At 35.4% G+C, this 21,116-nt stretch overlaps 1 protein-coding gene across 9 annotated transcripts in view; it reads right to left on the bottom strand.

The window, feature by feature from the left end:
• PCNX1 (pecanex 1) overlaps nucleotides 1-21,116 on the bottom strand; it is an 89,718-nt gene that overhangs the window by 22,743 nt on the left and 45,859 nt on the right. For 6 of the 9 annotated variants that reach the window (XM_026849050.1, XM_026849059.1, XM_026849055.1 and 3 more), the window contains 14 exons: nucleotides 19,357-19,574; nucleotides 18,223-18,376; nucleotides 17,477-17,509; nucleotides 16,238-16,409; nucleotides 12,587-12,697; nucleotides 12,028-12,119; nucleotides 10,678-10,787; nucleotides 8,909-9,014; nucleotides 7,117-7,209; nucleotides 5,451-5,601; nucleotides 3,399-3,540; nucleotides 1,810-1,987; nucleotides 1,288-1,396; nucleotides 550-679 (listed from right to left, as the gene is read on the bottom strand). In XM_026849050.1, the coding sequence (XP_026704851.1) occupies nucleotides 550-679; nucleotides 1,288-1,396; nucleotides 1,810-1,987; nucleotides 3,399-3,540; nucleotides 5,451-5,601; nucleotides 7,117-7,209; nucleotides 8,909-9,014; nucleotides 10,678-10,787; nucleotides 12,028-12,119; nucleotides 12,587-12,697; nucleotides 16,238-16,409; nucleotides 17,477-17,509; nucleotides 18,223-18,376; nucleotides 19,357-19,574 (1,799 nt within the window). The remainder of the gene's footprint in view (nucleotides 1-549; nucleotides 680-1,287; nucleotides 1,397-1,809; nucleotides 1,988-3,398; nucleotides 3,541-5,450; nucleotides 5,602-7,116; nucleotides 7,210-8,908; nucleotides 9,015-10,677; nucleotides 10,788-12,027; nucleotides 12,120-12,586; nucleotides 12,698-16,237; nucleotides 16,410-17,476; nucleotides 17,510-18,222; nucleotides 18,377-19,356; nucleotides 19,575-21,116) is intronic. The other 3 variants (XM_026849053.1, XM_026849056.1, XM_026849058.1) reach the window with 1 other exon arrangement.

Below are 21,116 nucleotides of genomic sequence, written 5' to 3'. Positions count from 1 at the left end.
AATTTTACAGTATAAGAATATACGTCCAACAGGTGTGTTAAGAGCATAAGTTTTACTGAACTATTACAAAAGAACCAGAATGTTCTACCAGCATTTTATATTTAGAATTTTATCACTTTGTTGTGCTTCAAAGGTGGCTTGATTTTTTTTTTAAAAGCTAGTTTGTATGAGCATTTGGCTTGTTATAAGTTACTGTTACTTGAATAGCTGTCATTAAGAAAATTGCAGTTCACAATACTATAATTTTTATCTTTAAAAAAATTACCAGGATGGCATACCTCTAATTAGAAATTACCTAGAAAGCTACAGAAAATGTTGCTAGTATAAAAAACAGTTGCTACAGTATTTCAGAAACAAGTTCATTGACAACTTCCAGTGCTATAAACTAGTATCCTCTGTAGGAAAAAAAAAAAAGCAACACTTGAAAGAAAAAAAAAAAGGCAAACCCAAAAATCCCTCACCACAATAAAAAACCAAACCAACACATTTAGCCATAGTTACATTATTAAAAACAAAGGACACAAACTTTAAAGGTCTTATTTCACCTACTTGTAGTCTCTTTCCCAGAATTTGACAGGCCTGGCATATGAAGTGATGAATATTGCACTTCCCAGAAAAGGATTCAGTGGAGTAGAGAAGAAAGCTGACACAGCTGCTTGGACAAACAACATTGCAGAATCTGTAGGATAACAGAATTAAGGAAAGCGAAGCAACAACTACTGTTTTTCAGGCTTCTGTGATAGTACCTGAAATAGACAGCAACACCAGTTGAAAGCAAAACAAGATGTCTAAGAATTTTTATGCAACAAAGTATCTTTACAGTATCTCCAGCAATAAGGGGATTACTTCTGTTTTTAAAACCAAAATAACTTTTAAAAAATTGGCACTTAGACGTGGTGGTCACTCTCTTTCTTAAAATTCTACACAGAATACTAACAACACTCCATTCAAACCAGCCTACAGAAGCTTAAAATGCAAAACTCAAGTACTAAAACCACAGTTATTGACTCTTGGAAAAGAAAGGAATGACTGTCAGAAGAAAAGCTGTGTCATTTTCAGAATAAACTAACTCTTGCTCCATGTTTCTTTTATGACAGAATTCTATTCCTACTGTATAATTGTAGCATTGCAGCAAGGCAGAAACTGTGCACAGTTTTTCATACATACTCACTAGACAAACCTGTTTATTCACTAGATTTAGCCTATAACACATAATCCATTATAATGCAACAGTCAGAAGTTATAAATACACGACTTCAGGAAAAAGCCTGCATTTTCAAAGGATACGTGGCACAGCAAAGGGCTGGGCAAAAGCATGGAAGGCAGATCCCCATGTGATCTGCCAGGGAGCAATGTAGGTATATACAAATCTCAATTTATAAAAGAGTTCCCAAAGCTACAGGAAAAAAAAAAAAAAAAAAAAGGAAAAAGAAAGAAGAAAACTTTAGTGATTTGGCTCAGAATCAACAGACTTTACAGTACACAAATATCCTGAGCAATTTACTGGTCACCCTAGAGTTCACACTGGTATACCAGAAGCCTTGAGACTTACAAAAAGGATGTATCAATGAAGCAAGTAACATAGTATGTACTTCGTTGTTGTACTAACAGAACCTCATTAAATGTTTAGGAAGTTACACATGCTTTCTCAAGCCAACCTAAGTGCTTTGGGAAGGAGAGTCTTAGTGGTCTCATCGAGTGTTGATTACAGCATCAGTAGGACTGATGATCTGGAAAATCACCTATCAGTTAGGAATGTTTTCCCTTTTGGATGACCTGAAACACCTAGAAATAGAGAGTGAAGGTTACCTTGCTGAAGAGTATGGACATGAAGAAGAGATCTAGCAGCATGGTCTCAGTAAAACTTTTGTAATCAAAAGTAAAGAAGAGCACTGTGAAAATAACAGTGACATACTGGCACGTTGGGCTACTGAATGATGAACGCAGTAACTTCAAGCCAGCTATTGTGATCATTAAAGCACCCAACCTGTGTAAAAAATTCACACAAAACAGTTACTTATCTGCTGTCTGAAAGGAGTTTAAAGACCACCTAAATTGTTGCTGTCATGCAATGCCAATCTCTTCAAATTCAAGGTTTAGATTTGGGTTTAGCTTTTGCAGTGAGGGGTGTGGTGAGCATTTGGTTGTTTTTTTGAAGACAACTTCAGATTTATTATTTTTTTAAAAGGTTACTATCACAGTCTTTCTATCAATATTCTCAAGCCAAACAATGTTCAAGGGTCAGCATTATTTGTAAGAGTCTCACTAAAAAAGACAGAACACCCCCCCACCAGAGGTGAAGTATCCTTGTACTCCAAACAGAAACCTGGTCTTTAATTTAGGTTATGAATATTGAGATGCCAAAATGCTAGAAGTGCTGTATATTAATCAGCAAGAGCATGTTAATGGAACACTGGATTATCATTATTTCCTATATGACTATATTGCTCTAGTTTATATTGGGGGAACTGCAACTTCATGACGCAGTGATATTCTTTTTCAGAGATAGTAACTGACGAATCAAAGAACCACTTACAAAAATAACATTTAAATTAATTTGATTACAATATTCATCCCAAAGATCTTGTAGTAGTAAGAGTAATGAATCTAAAGCAAGAATTCACTACATGCAGGGATTATTAAACCTAGAAAACCAAACCCCCCCCAATCTAACACACACACACACACAGCCGCCCCAATACATATTTCAGTTTGTTTCAAGATTTATTTTCTCTATAACACTTCTAAATCAATAGAAATTCAAATCAAAAAAGCCACCTGGCCACCGTTCTTGGAGGTAAATATGCAGGGCCTATGACTGAACTCTCATTTGCTGAGAGTAAGATACACTGCTTGATGGATTATAACTAAGGCTCACTTTAAGAGGCAATGTGCAATTCCATCTGGATACAGATTATACGTAGGGGCTGGAAGGCCTGGGGAATTCCTTGATGAGAGCAGAAAGCTGTAGAGAGGTTGCAATCTGGCACACGAATTTGGGGATCATTGCACAAGTCTGAAATTTACACCTAACAAAATAACAATGTACTGTCACCATCCTGAACTTGCAGATAATCATATTAGAGACTCTGAAGATCAGCAAGGAAATCCTGACATCACACTACTAGATAATTCTGCAGCCTACAATCTTGACAGTATATGCTATGAATTGAATGACTGATTTTTGTGGGGGTTCCTAGTTTAACACTGTAATACTCTATTCAGTTTAAGTCAGCAAGGTGAATTGGTTCAGCAAGAGCTTTCAAATAAAGAAAAAAATTATTCCTTGCCTTAGTTTTAAGGCAACTGCATTGTCTTCACATTGAGGCCAGAACTCACTATTTAATTTCCCACCACAGCAGACATACTCAGATTACCTGATAGCCTTTTCTACTTACTCAGTATCCAGTTTCTTTGGACTAGCAATATTCTTAGCGCTGCTACTAAGCTCATTGAGGACTATCAGTGGATAGATAACATTCTTCTCTACAAAAAGGAGCCAAATGTGAAGTTTCTCAAACCACATAACATGTGCAGCATCTATCAAGATATATTAAAAAGAAGAAATCAGATTGCACTATCAAACTCAGCTAACAAAGATTTTTGATCCAAGTTATTTGTAGAGCCAAACTCTAACTGCAGTCTCATACTCAACTGCCATAGTTTTATCTAACCGAAATAAGAGAAGCTCCTTCTAAGCTACTGTCAGTAGCCCCAGTAGAGTTGTTGCACTGTTACGCATCTGTACAAAATGTATTACAATAAGCAGTTTGCAAGCTACTTGCTTACTACACACAGCAGGAAAACTGGGTTGCCACCTCTTCAATAATTTCAACATTGATACTGATGAAGCTGTTTGACATTATGCATTTTATCTCATGGATGTTTTCCAACCATTTTTGAATCGAAAGATTTCTGGTTTCTGACTCTACAACACACAGGAGCATATGTCACCTGCCAACACAAACGTCTGAGACTTAAGAACTTCTTTTAAACTTCTACAATAATTGCAAAATATGTAACAGGATTTCTACATTTCAAATTAATGCAAATGAAGATAAGGAGAAAATTTATTTTAGAAGGCAGTACTAACAGAGGCTGGAAGAGTCTATGTCAGAAGTTACGTTTAACATTATGCATACATAAAGGGTTAAAGGCATACTTCATAAAAGGCCCACCTCTCTTCATTGACATGAATGACTGCACATGCCTAGATGAGTCCCAGCAAAAACTTACGGTCCTTTTCCACAATAGAGCCATAAGGACAACTAGTCGTTGACATGGCATGAATTCTCTTTAAGTTACAGAGAGCAAACTGGGAGATGCTACAAACATATTTAATATCACTGAATATGACTTTCATCTTCCCTGAAAACACTAGTACATATTGAAATACTGAAGTTGGGTATCAGCAAAAGGGCACCAACTGTAGCTTCTCTAATTTTATAGATTAAAAATTTAAGGCATACAAGTTACACTTTTCATTTCTTCCTCCAAACAGCAACTTGGCATCATATTACATTTACTATTCGTATTTACCCATCTTTACACCCAATCACTAAAAAAACAACCCACAATTTAAACATCAATGAAAAGACACACTGCATAGTTGCTACAAAGTTAGTAAGTGTGCAGATCAATTCCGGTAATTCTCTGCTCTTGAAAGAACAGAATATGCTCACTCTTTTTTCATTACATTCTTACTTTGAAAACTAACTTTAGAGAGTAAACAAAGTAGTTTCGGTTGTTTCTAAGCCATTTTTAATAGAAATTTCTTAAGTCTGCTGTTAGTAGAAATGCTCCAACAGTTCCTCAGGATAGACCACTCTATTTATCCATACTGGAAAAATGATCAGCAGTATAACTAACTTGTTATTTTCGGCAGTCTCCAGGGAAAAATTTCATGGAAACACAGACTTTAGCACAAGGTGCAAATGTGTCTATGCAGATCAACTAGCAAGACTCGTTCCTCAGTGTGTTTTTCCATTAGTAGGCTACCTGCACTACTTTCTGTCATTAAATATTTTAACAATATCATTAAGAATCAAATCCATGACAAGATGAAGTCTCCAAGAGCATTTAGCATACCTAATCCTCTAAAACACTTGAAAACTTAGTATCTTGAAGAAATACATAGTGAAACATACTCTACACAAAAAACAAGGGATTCATTAGCACAAACTGCAACTTCAGATTTTGAAGACTCCGCTTTAATGGAACTGCTCTGAGATAACAGCGCATATAATATATTATCATCGTCAGTTAGGAGATACATAAAATGTCATGGAATCAAAGCCTGATGAACAGGGAAATGAAGACATTTCTAGATTAGATGTCATTAAATACTCCAGTGGTGAGAATAATAAAAGAGATTAAAGTATATAAATAGGTAACCCAAGTTGGTCAGCAACTAGAGCAAGTTTAAAAAAAGCGTCATGAACAATACTTACTTCGGACTTCAAACTGATAGTATTCCTTGGTTTTCAGCAGCGGGTGAGAAAAGCAATGCCAAGGAAGTTGCTTTCGGAGTTGAGGCAGAACATAATGGGTCACAAAGCCTACTGTACCCACCAATGCATAGAGAACATAACTTAAAATAGGCTAAAAAGAAGAATTTAAGAAATTAAGGTTTGTGTTTAAAACTAAAATCATACAGTAATAATACCTGTTCCAGCATCATGGCACCTGCTCCTATAATACTAAATTGGGAACGTACTTAATGAGAAGCTGTACTACCAACTTTAAGATCAAACAAGAAATGCCTGTGAGAGAACAAACCATCTATTTCTAACAAATTTTCACCAAGTTGAGAAATATTTTTAAGTAAAAATAGTACACCAATCTTCCTTCATAGTCCATTGCTTCTGACCCATCTGCATTTCATTTTATAAATTATAAAGCTATTATCCTCTAAAAGCTGAACCCAATTTACATTTTCATCTGCTGGATAAAAGGAGGTGTAAGCATAAGGAAAACCAAATCATTAATCTTATATTCTCTTGAGAAGAAGGTGAATAAGAAGCCTCTCACCAAGACTAAACTCCTTCACAGAAATCATAAAATAGTAGTATTAACATGGTATAAAGACTGGATTTCATGTAACGCTTTCTATACTTTTAAAATTTTCTCTAAATTTCTAGATATGTCACAGCAAAATTGGAACTACCTTGTTATAAGGTCTTGGTTCCGAAAATCAGTGAAGCCTAAGCCTATTGAACTATACAACTGGTGAAGAACATATAGCCAAGTTTCTCAAACATGGGAGAAAAGAACATTTGGAAGGAGTGCTGAAGTCCGGCCATACAATAGAAGAGATTTTTCCTTAGAAAAAACTAGTACACATGCTTCACCAGGACACTTCACCTGAAAACCTCAAGCTACCTAAATACATATACTTTTTAAAATTAGTTTCTTACTTTAACTGTAGGCAGCAACAGGAGGGTAAAATTCTTCTAAAACACATGCAGGAAACTTTCATTGCCTGACATAAGGCTGTTCATAAACTAACCAATGGTTCCATCACAGCAATACCAAAATAAGAAATTCAGTAACTGCCACGCTTTAGGAAAATGCCTTTACTTAAATTCAAGTACAGGATCTGGTCTCATGTCATCATGAAGTAAGAGTCATATATAGACATTAAAAGTATCCAAAGCAGTAATATTAGCTAGATTGACAAGTAAAATACTTGGAACTCAAAGGCTCTTTGAAGTCCTGTAAATAACCATTCCAGTAAAGGAGTACTCCCCTATAATCTATAAACAGCCATGCTATCATGCAATTGCTGAGTCAAGGTTCAGCAGCTCAATCTTTAAGAGTCAAACCTTTTAAATTTTTTTGTTTAAAAAAATGTTTCATTTTTCCTTACTCCAGAATGATCCTGACACTATTCAGCTGAGATAGCTGAAGTGAAAGAGGGCATCTTGTGTCAAAAACTAAAATAAAGATTGAGCACATAAAACTGGAATGTGAAGACCTTCAGTCATGTACTTCTCCCACTATAAAAGAACATCTAAATCTAATTAGGAGACTCAGTGCACTACCAGAATAAGCATTATATCACATTAGAGCATTTGTATATAGAAGACAAATGGCAAACATGATGGAACACCTTACCTGTAAAACTGTAAATACTGTACTGACGTGAATTGCAAAATAGAGCACACCAATGACTATACACACAATCAGGTCAGACTGCAATCGCTCACTCTGGGGAGTCAAAACAAAATAATTTTAGAAAACAGCAGCTTTGGTGGTCCTCTTCAGATTCTTAATGCCCACCAGCAGTAACACCAAAACTGATTAAAGATTTTCAAATTATGCTAGTGTTAATTGTTTTCATTGAAATGATCAGAAATTTCACAAGATAAATCTTACAGCTAAGAGCATTAGTTCAAATGGGTTAAGTGGAAAGGTGCATACCCAAAGTGGGGTAGGAGAAATTAATATACCCAATATATTCTCTCTCATTCTGGACTGTGAGGAGGTATGAGGACATCCCACCCCCCCCTCACAGCACTGCCAAAAGAGCTGGTACGGCTAACCAAATTTCCTATTTATGATCTAAGAACAGCTTAGACTATGGAGCAATTAAGAGCTCTGGAAGACAGCTGCCTAGATAAAGCTAATGACCAGATGGAACAAGTAGGCTCCTCAACCCTTTTCCCCTCTCCTTCACAGAAGATAAAAGATAGCTTTGGAAAGACCCTGAGGAATTTTTCTGTTACACACACACACACCCCACCCCCAAAATAAAGACAAGCTGCTGATAATAGACCAAAAAAAAAAAAAACCCCAAACAAAACGAGTAATGCCAGGTTCAGTCACAAGGGGGCAATATGTACTTAAGGCCACCAAAACTCTGTGTCTCCAAGGTTATACCTGTTCCCTACTCTGTAAATACAGTATTAATATTTTCAGCCCAGAAAATCATTAAAGGATTAACTACTCCAAAATCGGCCAAATCATTACACAGAGAAATTATCACTGCAATAACTTCTTGGATTGCAATTTACATAAAAACAGTAAGGCCCGATTTAAAAAACACTGAAAGAAAGAATGTATCATAGTTCTCAGCTCCCCTGCCCCCTTGGTGACTAACAACACAGGTTGCCTTAAACCTTAAAAGAACTGAAGTTTCTCTGCTTTAAATATTTACTTGACATTTCCACACACTGGACCTTGACACACTTGTGCCTGCTGTACTAGGACAAACCCCATCTATACTATTTCCCTACAGTCAAGCCCTACACTAGATTAAATGAATGTTCAGCCTTCTTCTGTACAAATCAAACATACTAAGTTTCTTAAGTCTTTTTTTTTTTTTTTTTTTTTTTTTACTTACTGCTCCACTATGTGAAAAAGAGTATTGTTTAAATATTACTACTCTGTCTTAAAAATTCAAAGTATGTGCTTTATAAAGTAAGTAGAACAGGTTATATCTGCTCTTCAAAAAACAAACCTAACCAACCACAAAAAACCCACAACACTTTTCACCATTTTTATTTTCTGTTTCTGGAACAGCACACACAAACCTCTTGCTCACAATTACTAGAAATACTGAGTTAGTATAGTTTTACCACTCTTTACCACTAACTTCTGCATAAAAGCAAGTAATTATTGTTATCAGTATGAGCTTGAAGAAAATCCTCAATAATACTTTGCTGAATTCACATTAGGGACTTCCAATACTCTCACATACCTCCTTTGAAATAACTTAAACTGCAGTATCAGCATTATACTCTTACTGTAGTACATTGGTTCATCTGGAGATGAAGGAATCACTCTGACATCCCTTCTAATCAACACCATGGTAATTAACAAGTGTTGTGATCTAAGTAAGATACAGACTGATGCTATACAAACCAACATAAAGTAAAAAAAAAAAAAAAAAAAAAGAAAAGCTTACCACAGAATTCCTAAGCTTTTCAGGTAAAGGATCTTTTACTTCAGACAGAGGATCCTCAGGGTTTTTGTCTTCAGAATTAGGAAAAAATTTTGATTGCACTAAAGAGCTTAAAGACAGACAAAAGAAGAACCCACTGAAAAGTACGTATTGTTCTATCTGGTTTTTAGAAGAAAAAGTCAGAAGTTCTATTGCAAGAAAAAATAATCCTGCTTTCATATGACTGAGCAAGTTTATAAAGAGGAGATCTATAAAAGAATTAGTTCTCTGGTTGCACACGATGACCACCATTAAAGTCGAGTAGCCAGATGTTATTCAGACAGCAGTTTCTCCAGTATCAAGCAGGAGTAACTGAACAAATATTGAATTTTAAGTGTAATTCTTAGTACTCATGAAACAAAACTTTAGCTCATAAATAAATGAACTGAAAATTAACTTGATGCAAAGTTTATAAGCAGTCTATTTGTCAACACCAATTTTGGTTTAATTTAAACTTCAACAGCAACAAAACCAAAAATATGTACTGCCCTGATTAATTAATCAATTAGTCATGCTGACCAAACTACTAAATTCTTAGCAGACCTTGCGAGCACTAAAGCCCAAAAAACTTAAGCTGAAGCTTTTAGAAGACCCTAGCTATGGCTAGCAGTGCTGCATAAGTGTCTCACAACCCCTTAATGTGATTTTTCTTATAATACCGTGTGGTACAGAAATATGTAATACTTCATTTTACGGACAGGAAGCTTGCTACAAAAAGAGCCCTAGATATTCAAAGGCAATTACATACTGCAATGTATTGCAATTCTTAACTGTTCCGCATCTGGCTAAACAGGTGAACCTGCAGACGAAACTGAAGCATCCAGACTATATTACTTGGAAAGAACAAAAGAACAGGTATCTAGGCACAAGGACCTCCTATCAAGTAAAGTCACCTGAACTAAGAGTAGCAGGACAAGGTTTAGCTGTCAACCCCAAGATAAGAATTTTCCTTCTGTGTGAACAGTCACGAATCATTAATCTCCTTGTTAACAGAAGAGGCCCCTCACTACCTACCCCAGACTACTGCTTATCAAATTCATCCAACATTATGGCTAAATATAAATCCAAGTTCAAGATCTGCCTAACCCAGGTATGTGACTGAGCTTCTATTGGCTATTCTGTGGGAGGTGTTTCTTCTACGGGAACTATTGCGTTTTACACACATAATTATTAACTGAATCGGAAATACTCTCACCATCAGATCAACACTCCAACTCAGAATAGCAACATGAATACATGTTCCCCCATGCTAGACAGGAACACTCATCACCAAAACAGATCCCTCTTGTTTTGCATCCGAGGTGAAATAATTTGAACTGCTCTGAACATACAAGTCAAGATAAGAACAAGTAACAAAGTGAGAGAAACAGTTCAAAAAATCCACATGTGGGCTTCAGCTTAAACTAGTGCTTTGAGCACCTCTCTAAATACAGAATGGGTACAGGCTGCTCAGCACACACACACACCAGCAGAAAGATGGCACCTGACTGGCATTTTGGAGAACACCAGCAGGCAGTTAAATCAGATTCTGGCATACAAGTGATTTGCAGAAGTCACAAAGAAAGGTTATTGTTCGAGAAGGAACTAGGTGCAAAATTAGAGAATCTCTCTCTAGCTACTGAACCAATATCATACTGTTTTTCATAATGCTGTACTATCATCCAACATTATAAATAACATCCCCTTGTGACTTGCTTCTTCCTTGGGGAAGGGACACAAATTGAGTTACTTACAAAAGTACAGAAGGGTCACTACTTTGTCTGCTGAGATGATACGATATTGCCACTAATAAACCACAAAATATGGAGAAGAGAACTGGAATATGCTGCCCATCCCAAGAATCCTGGAGACAGAAATAAAATATTAAGAAAAAGGAGATGAAGTATAACACTTATCTGACATGCAAGAACTTTGTATATCATATTAAGAGAATGGAAACATTAACTACAATTCCACCAAAATGAAACAGGACTTTTAGTATAAAAATATTGTTCAGTATTTACCTATATCTAACTATAGATCAGAAACTCTGGCATAGCACATACATCCCTTAAGTCTACACCATCTTAATCATTAAAATCATCAGTTTTTCATAACTCTTATGATTTCCTGCATTCCTTGAGACCACAGATTCCTGAGTTGCATTTAACCACTTCTAAATTTTGAAAGTTACGTGTTTTTACCGAGACATTTTTTCCTAAGATGCTGAATTCAGATTAAACCAGTGGTTTTACTTTTGTTTTCATGATCTATACTGGATCTGCAAAGATTTGACAGTGATTCTTTACTAAAGCTTGTTTATCTTGAACAGATGTGTTTACAAAAGGCTAATGAGACATATTTACAAATTCACAGAAAGCTAATGAACTTCTGCGGGCAATAGCATAATGAGAGTATTTCCTCTAACAATTTTTTACTCTCTGTGACAGAATGGAAAAAAGCCAGGCAACTCTGAGTTGGAAGGCACACATGCTACAATTAATTGTGAACCAAGAGCATTTGATTATTGACACACGCCTGAAACCAACGAACAGAACCAATATCACACTGTTTTCAAACAGAATCACATTTCAAGAAACAAAAAGCTGTTGGGTTTGGGGTGTTTTTTCCCTTTTAGATAGGCACACATCTTCACTTTGACACTATAAACTATTTCCTGGTTTCTTTTCAAGTAAAGATTAATTTGAAAAGACTTTCTGGTGCAGCACTGGAAAAAAGTACTCACATGAGCCATTTTGCAAGGTTAATAAGCAAATATATCAAGACTGTGCAAGAAACAAGCCACTTACGTGATTTTTTTCAAAAAACAATGTAAAATGGAACTCATCGTAAATGTCATGTGTTTTCAGCCAAAAAAAGAGCCTGTTAATGCAGGCACAAATCATACACCTTTCAAAAGCAAAAAATCTGCTCTTTTCCTCCATTGCATCGCCTTTATTGACACCACAACTGAGCAAGTATAAAACCCTACGAAATCAGACTAGTATTTCTAATTCACTTTCTGCATACTTAAGTATTTAAGATACAAGGAAGCAGAGAACAAAACCCAAAACAATGTATGCTGTGCCTAAAATTTTGCTCACCTTCAGGGCACCATAGCACAGTCCATACAACAATGCTACTGCCACAATACTACAGATAAAACTGTAAAGTGCTGCAAGCAGGCTTGTGGTAGCTGAATATCATAGAAAAGAAAGAAACATTAAACAGTGTTATGCAATTAGGTTAGAATACAACATATTTCAGATTAAGAAAGACAGCCCCCCAGCTGCAACACCCCTCTGACATAAGAAAAAACCCAACCCACAACTACTTATATTTTCCCCTACAAATTATTTTTTTAAAGAGCGATTTATGTGACTATTTACCTCCTCATTTATTCAACAGCGTTATCATGGGAATACTGCAACAGAAACTAGTTGAGAAAGAAAGTCTATTTTTGACAGACTTACTAGGACAGTAACTCTTTTTCTCAATAATCAATCAGAAGACCTTCAGCTTTTCTAAAGATACAGTTAGTATTCTATGTTTAGAGGGTAGGAATACAAATAGTGTAATCACTAAATTTTTTAACTAGCCAACTGATCTGATGGCTGCTCCTGATGTAACGCTTTTGCTGCTGACACAAAAAGCAATGCTTACCATTGCCACCGAAGACATGAATATCCAGCTGTTCACAGAGATACATCACAAATGTATTCACCTGAGGCAGGAGACCAATGAAGAATACTATGGGGAAACACAGTGTAAACACTACGGAGAAAAAAAATAGTTGAAAAAGTGGTGAATATGAAAAATAAAACTGAAGAGTACATTACCATATATAAGTTCTAGGGTATCACACACACCATTTAACATCACTGATGTGTTTCTACTATTATTGTTAAGGAAAATACCCACTATGTAAAGCTCTACTTCCATGACTCAGAAGTGACTGAATATAGAAGTTATAGACCAGTAGTCAGAAGATTTCTTGTACTTCTGTTTTAATTGCTGTAGAAATGGACACAGGCCAATTCACGCTTTCTATTTTTATTTAGCAAAGATCAGCCAAGAGTGTTTACAGATTAGAAGATTTGTAAGTTTTCATTCATTGTAAATTAGGCTTATCTGAGCCTAACTGCCTGTCTGGAGTTACAGGAGCAAGCTAACACCAGCCACACTGATGTAAAAGAAGTCAAGCATTTCACCTCTGGGTTTTCTGCCACTAGCATCGGACAATTTTACTTGTTTTCCCAAACCACTTCTGAAAAGTTCTGATACTAAATGACTTTTTTAAATGAAAATGAGTAACTATGAACCATTAAAACCTCTGCAAATTACAGGAATGCAAAGATAAATGAATGCCACAATGCAGAGAATGGTACATCCCAACCTGTATATATCATTTACTTTCTATCTTCATAAAAGATGCATAAATAACAATTTTTTACACAACTGTTAAGTAGTTCAGATATGACTCAGAAGCAGCAATATACTCTAAGTTCTAGATTCTGAGGGACAGAAGGATCAAACCATGAAAATAACCCTGGCAGAAAAAATCTGACAGTTTAGGGAAGATTTTCCATAACTTATTGACTTAAAACTTCAGTGACCAATTTTCAAGTACCCTGTAAAGAATCACAAGTCTCAACTTTAAGTTTCCAACTTCATATTCACAGAAAGGTTGGATACTAAAGAATATCACATTAGAAATATTTACCATGAGGTAGGTACTGAGAATCTGATTTTTTTTTTCCTACTCCTTGTTAAATAACTAAACATTGTTTATAAACATGTAAGTTCAGGGCTTGAGAAAAACACTCAGTTCCACATCTTTTCACTGATATGAATTAGAAAATATAAGACTAAGGACCAGCTACTCAGGACCTGAAGAAAATATTTTTCCAGAGTTCTCAAGCCAAACCTTATCTCAATTCATTACTCAAGGAAGCCTACACAGGAGGTAAATAAATTGTTCTCTCACTGACATGTTAAAAAGTTGTCAGTTGTTGTGAAGGCCTGCACTTAAACTATCTTGGGTCCACTGAAAACGAAGTTACAAAATAGATGTGAGAATACATAATTTTAAAAGTGCAGTCCAGCAAAAAGCCAACATTGCTGATGGCTTTTAAAGTCTTTAACAGAATTGCTCTCTAACTGGGACCACCTCAGTGAAAACAGAAAATAATCGTTACAAATGTGGAGCAGAGTTAAACCAGTTGATCAAGTCCAATATGTGGAACAGAATTAAACAAAAAATTTATACCAGTCCTCACTTGTCTGTTGGCAAGGACTCAGCAACTACGTTATCTAAACATACCTTGCCCTGCAGCTGTGTTGTTCTAGAAGACTGGGAATGGGAAAAAATGGCGACCAAGCTTTTTACTTTGTGTTAAAGTATGTTTGCTAGCAGTCAGCTTGCTTTGCGATACACACAAAGCTTTTTGAAACAGTTCTTCAGCAACATTAAGCGTTGCCGCAAAGGCAAGGGTGTGTATTTGTGTGGGGTGGAGCAGTGTAGGTTATTAAGAATTGAGAGCTGTTCCGGCAATCCGATTATTTTTGGTAGAATTGCTAAGAAATAAGCGCCACATAAGCTAATGCAAGGTAACTGAGAAGAACAGTAAAACATAAAAGATGAAAAAGCATTCAGAACTCTTGAACTGAGACGTTTTAGAAATGAATCCCAAACTGGACACAGGCTGGTGAAGATGCCAGTGTGGCTTTAAACCTGGAAAAGACTCTTAAGTACTTTTAAAAAAGTAGGTCACTTTCACAAAACACCACACCACCAATACATATACATTTATGTAGTACTTATGAGGATATAGGTATACATTACAGCAAGGACTCAAGGTGACCAGAAAGGGAAGAAAAGACTTCTGAAATTGACAGGGCATAACCAAGGGGAAATGAAGCTAGCTTTATATCTTGAATAAGTTAAAATTATCTTCTGAGCTAACTTTTTCTTCCATCACAGCTACAGAATGAAGTATGACAGTGCATTAATAGATCCACAAAATCTGTAGAAAAGCACATTTGGAAATGCCTGGACAATACTCTGTTAGTAAATTAGTGGCTTAGACCTCTTCCCTCTAGACATTTAAATTTAAACAAAGATTTACTACAAGAAAGTCAAAGAGAAACTATACAAGGTATAAAATTCAGGATGTTCCTAAAATCAAGTAATAACAACTAATTCCCAAAATGTCTGAGTCAGTAATAGTTATTAATCAATTATAAGTCAAAAATAAAATTAAAAAATCAAAACCAAGATCAAGTTTTCATTTTTCTTGGACAGAAGACTGTCTAAGAACAGAAGGCATGCAGTCATAACATTTAACTGCTGTAATCCTTCATGCATAGATATTTTGCTATGACTGAAGAACAAGTGTGTTCAATTTAGATGAATTTTTACAGATTTTCTTCCCCCTCCGAAAAGGTGATCCAGAGAGGATCATCCAAATAACTTTGCCCCATTAAAGAGTATGCTCGAAGTTCCCATGATAAGATGGTCTTCAAACATTTACATTGTGTCTCTCTCTCCTCTCCATGGGCTCTGCCCGAGTTTATGTAGCTGTTACTATTTTCAATAAAATTTTTTAAGTAAACAGGGGAAAGGTTTGCTGGGGGAGGGGGAGGTGGGGGTGTTGTTTGTTCTTTGGGATGGGTATTTTGCAGGGGGAGGGAGGGGGGTGTTCAATGCCAGCAGAATTGATTATATTCTGAGCAGTACAGTTCATTCACAAAGTACCTTATACAGCCTAAAAATATATTTTTGGTATTGCTGATAGGCCTGTTCTGAGAAGAGACATATTAAATTAGATTTAATCTGTCTATAACGTTTCTAAAAATTATATCTGTACTGTTCTACCTGATGGCTAAACAAAAATAACCTGATTTAAGAGAACTCCTACTCACTTGCCACAAGTCCCTCTAGAGAGCACAAAAATGTCCAAATCAAAAAGTTTTTTTAACTGCTGAGCAGCTAGGTCCAAGCACAGGGTATTATATCCTGGTCCAAGTTAAGACAGAAGAACAGAAGGTTCAGCTATGGGGACTAAGATAATAAATAATTAAAAAGCTAAAAACATTTTTTTCCTGTGACACCATATTAATTGACATGTCTGCAGTTTGTTTCAAAGCTACAGAAGGGGAGAATTTTCCCATAAACTTCAAAGCTAGAACTACTTTCCAAATGAAACTAAATGAACTGCATTTAGAAGGAACAGTCATAACAAGATACAGAGTGATAAAAAAAATTCTACTGAGGTGAAGCAAACAACTAAAATCCATGAAAGAGTCACTCACCTATAACTAAGTCCCTGGCTGACAGCAGCAGCAATGGGTTGGTGAAAGCCATTCCATACAACCTGAATCTTGTTGTAGATATGTTTCTGCTGCCATAATCCAACAGCCAAATAAGACCACAACATAAACAGAAATATACAGGCCTACTATAGGCTATGATACGATTATGACCCTGTTCAACAACAACAAAAAAAAAACAAACCATCATTTGTTTCATTATTAGCAGAAAAATTGTTATTCTTCTGTTATAAACAATTTCATAACTAAAATTAATCATTGTTCATCAAATAATATACTGTCACCTCAGCACATACTTAAGTTTTATTCATTAAATCCTTAATGCATTTCCTTGCAGGGATATAAGTTCTTTTTTTGAGCCTTTGATATAACAAGGACACAACAATTAAATTAAGGTAGACTAAGCTATATTTACCCTTATTGTCCATTAAGCTTTAAAGTACATTTCTGGTAATAATAAATGCCAGAGAAACTCTGACTAGGCTTCAAAAGCAAGATAGAATATATTAACTCTGAAGAAAAGGCAAATAAAATTTATTACTCGGATACTGCTCCTGCTAGAATTTTAAAAAATTAATTTGTGTGTTCATTAAAACATACAACTTATTAACTAAAATAATGTGATTGACTTGCTGCAGAGGAATAATGTTTTTTCATTTCTTATTTAGGACATAAAAATATTTTGTCTTGGCAATCTAGCAGATGCACAGTAGAATATAAACATATTGTGCAACACTAGCACATTAACATTTCCATACTCAAACATTAATGCTCACTAGAGCATTGCATACTCAGCTTAATAAAGTTAAAAAAAAAAAAAAAAAAAAAAAAAAAAAAAAAAAAAAAAAGGCTGTGCACACACTAGGACAATTGAATGATCTACAAGACCAGAATAGAACATCAAAGCTGTGTCAGTTCATATCAGTACAGCACATGACAACATTAAGAACACTTCTGAGAATAATTACTTGAATACTAAAGATTAATCAAAAAACCTATCACAGCATGGCTCTATAGCAAAAGCTAGGCTTAAAACAAGGAAGACATGACTTGCTAAATACAAATAAAGCCTATGGGGGGGGAAAAAAGAGTATCAGTTCCCTTCTCACACACTAAAACAACATAAGCCTCTTGTGCCTTATGAGAAGGTACGTAAGAGAAATGCCCAAAAGATCAATTGCCTAAGTTCTACATCTGCGGGGTTACATGCCCATGACTTACATGTCGAGGGGAAGAAGAATCTGGCTGAACGCTCTGAAATCAAAATAGAAAAAGTTACCCAATCTACAGATAAGTGCGTTTACCTCCACCCCCCCCCTTTCTTGATTAAAGTTCTTTTAATAATATCTACAATTAATTATCTACAATTGTCAAGCCACTCTACAGCCTTTAAATAGCACAATGTACTAAATCATAAAATCTGTTCAAAGAATATCTCTACAGCCAAAGTTTTAACAAAAACAAACCAAATTTTTAGGACTTTTACCTTTTTTTAAACATGAAATGTGTTATGCACTTCAATTTTAAATCTAATTTCCACCCTAATGGTCTAATCATAAGGAAATAAGCAATCTTAAAATTCAAAAATACCATTAACAACTGTCTAATAAAAACTAAGTATGCTTAGATGTTAATTGCTTAGTATGAATGCACTGAGGTGTACTCAACTAAGGAAAACCAAAACAAAACAATAAAATTTCAAGTTCCTTCTGTAGGCTGTTTTCAACCAGTAAGAATGTGCTCCTCTTTGGGAAAACAAGAAGTGCATGAGAAAAACAAATAAAGGGTTGTTTAACAAACATACACAGAACCATTCTAGTGAAGTGACCTTGTATGACCATCTATCAAACTTTCCATGAAGCTGAACTTTATTCATTTTTAAATGATAAACACGCAGTTTTTTCCTTAAGACTCTAACCACACTTAATTTTATTGGTTATAGAAAGGGAAGATAGAAATTAAAATACCTTCAACAGCGAGTACTGACAACTGGCTATTACCAGGCAGAACTGGAAGACCCAAATATCCTTGAAAAAGCCCTCTATAAGAAGTACAGAGCCCAGAAACGCAACTATAATAGCTAGGATGACAGCTAACACGTTTTCAAGGATCTCACGATTCCTGTATTAGAGGGAGAAAAATTATTTTTTAAAAAAATAGTATTAAAAGCTAACTATGTCTAAAAAAAAGCTGCAAAGGAACAGTTAGGGTGAAAAGTTAACAAGAATTATGCTGCTGGCAGCAAAGTCATCAAGATTTGAACCTACACAGACTATACTAGCACACTGTCTTAGCAAAGCCAGAAGCTACCATTTCAATGATAGCTGAAATTGAACTTTAAACAGAAATTCAAATGCTCAACCAGAAGCATGGTGTATAACACAAATCTATATTCAAGGCTCACACAGGATGATTACAAGCCTGTGAAAAAATACATGCATGATAGCTTATCTGTATATAATTTGTCATTCATGATTTTGTAATGAAGAAACCAAAAATACTCTCACATGGCTAAAATATGCCAAGTGGAGTAAAGAGAATTCCATGATATGGGTAGTGCAGAATTAATAGTGTTTCTGCCTGGACAGAATCACTACTGTATTGTTTATCTCGAGGAAGTTCATTACCAAAATTTGAATACTATATATATTCCAAAAGCTGGTTAACTGTGGGGAGTCACCTTCATTTTATTCCACTAAGTAAATGCAGCAGGGACAACAGGTTACAGTATTAGAAGACCCTTGGGAAAATGCTTTGTAACAGCAGGTAAATTCTCTCTGTTTGCTAGAACAATATAAGTGTATGCCAGATTCTAGACGCTTTCCATTAGTTTTTCTGAAGAAGGTTATTTTCTAGCTTTTAAGAGTAGCAACGACCTCTCTCTTTGACCACTCAAATACATTTTCACCCCACTCACATGAAGTGTTTGGTTTTTTTTCTTTTTAGCGGTGCCAAAGAAAAAGGGAGAGTAGCCTTCATTATTTTAGAAAAACTGCATTTTGTATTACTCTTTCATCTTTCACAGTAAATAAGTACAATTCTCTAATTGTACAGTTCTTAATCTTTACTTTCTGAGGTCTAGCAATATATGATGATCTTACCTATCAAATAAAGCCAGAAGAGTTAATCTATCAAAATGGATGCTAATCCAAAGTTTAGGCAGGATCCAAAAGCGATAGTACTGCTTGACTTTTTGAGCTGCTTCCTCTTGAGGTTGCATGTGATCCTGAAGGTCAGGGCTTAGGTCAATATCTTGCTGTTCCAGTAGATCTGTATCCATGGTTAGAAGCCTGTTCAACCTGATCTGAGGAAGAGAAAGCTAAAAGAAAGTCAGTATTAATAAAAAGCTCATTTTTTACTGTATTACTGTATTCTACCAAAAATGGCTTTGGAAAAGAATTGACAGAATTATTTAGTTTCACTTGAGAAGTTATATGTTAAACATATCAGTTCTCAGGCTTCTACTTACTTTTCCTGACCTAATAATAGTTTGCATACAACACATCTGTTTGGCATTTTAGCATATGCCTTATTTCAAATGAATTATGAATATGTCTTCCAAGCACATTATCCCATTTACTCTGAAAGCTTCAAATTTGAAGACAAGTAAACTGATATGTGAACAGGAATAACATATGCTACAAGAATAATCCAAGAGTGAATTTAAATTATACCACTTTTCTTATAGTCAGCTACTCTGCATGCACATCCATGCCAAATGGTTGGTTTTGCATGATAAAGCAACGTATGCATGCATCAGTGATCAAATTCAAGCTCACTACATTAAGAACACACTCGGAGACAAAACTAAAAGGAAAAAAAAAAAAAAAAGCTCTGTCCTAACTAGTCAAGTACTATTTATGACTGACTGTATTTCCCACTTGTTTTGTAGTTTGTCACTCTAGAGTGCTCTTGAAATCACAGGAATATTAACAACCATAAAGGACATTTAAGGAATTTAAGGAGAGTACTCAGAAGGTTTAAAAGTTACTACAGTATGTATGTGACATCTAACCCACTCTCTACATTTTATTAACAGGTCAAGAAACATCTTAATGCACTGCCCTCTATTCTTGAACAATATAATCGTTAAAATGACATCTAATGAAAAATCATTACAATCTTTTAAGGCAAAGAGAAAAATTTAAATACTCATGTTGTTACTCTAAGTGTCAAAATTACAGGTGGTTTTGTTTGCCATTTTGTTTTGCTTTGCTGGTTTTGTTTTTACAATTGCCTTAAAGTTGAACATTTGATTTCTTGTTTTTAAAAATTTTTTTCATGACTCCTTAAAGCAGTTTACTATAGCTATTCTCAGCCAGGTTTTCCTTCCTAGAAGGATACTAATAGAAACAACAAGCAGGAACACTCCCTTTCTAAAGGCATTTCGAAAATACAAACCATAATACCTCACATAAGCTGTCAGAAAACAGGTGCTTTTTTGACAGCTTTTTAAGAACTTGGTTTCTTAAAAGGTAGAATCACCATAACATAACATTTATTAATAATAAATTTCAGTGGAAACTTCCACCTAGGCACGTGTGCTAAGCTTTTACAAACAAGAGTCTGCCTTAAACAGAATTCCTCCCTCCATTGGGACCACACTGGCAAACCAACAGCACATAACAAGTAACACAGCCTCCTTTTTGAAGAGGTTTTTGAGGGGGATGGTGGAGAGCAAAGAAATTTCCTCTAGCAGACACCAGGTTTGAAAAGCACATTCCTGATCAAAAGCACGGTCAGCAAATGGAGGTCTCTTGCTCCTCTGCCAAATGCTGAAACCATTTTTCATTTTACCCTCTTGATTAGGTCATTAAGTACTTTAATATACCTTACTGTGGTTTTCTAACTTAAGAATCAT

Source organism: Athene cunicularia, assembly GCF_003259725.1.
Source record: "Athene cunicularia isolate RWA chromosome 5 unlocalized genomic scaffold, athCun1 chr5_part1, whole genome shotgun sequence".
NCBI classification, from domain to species: Eukaryota; Metazoa; Chordata; class Aves; order Strigiformes; family Strigidae; genus Athene; species Athene cunicularia.
The sequence above is the reverse complement of the archived record's forward strand: the minus strand, read 5'-3'. Positions and strand labels throughout refer to the sequence as shown.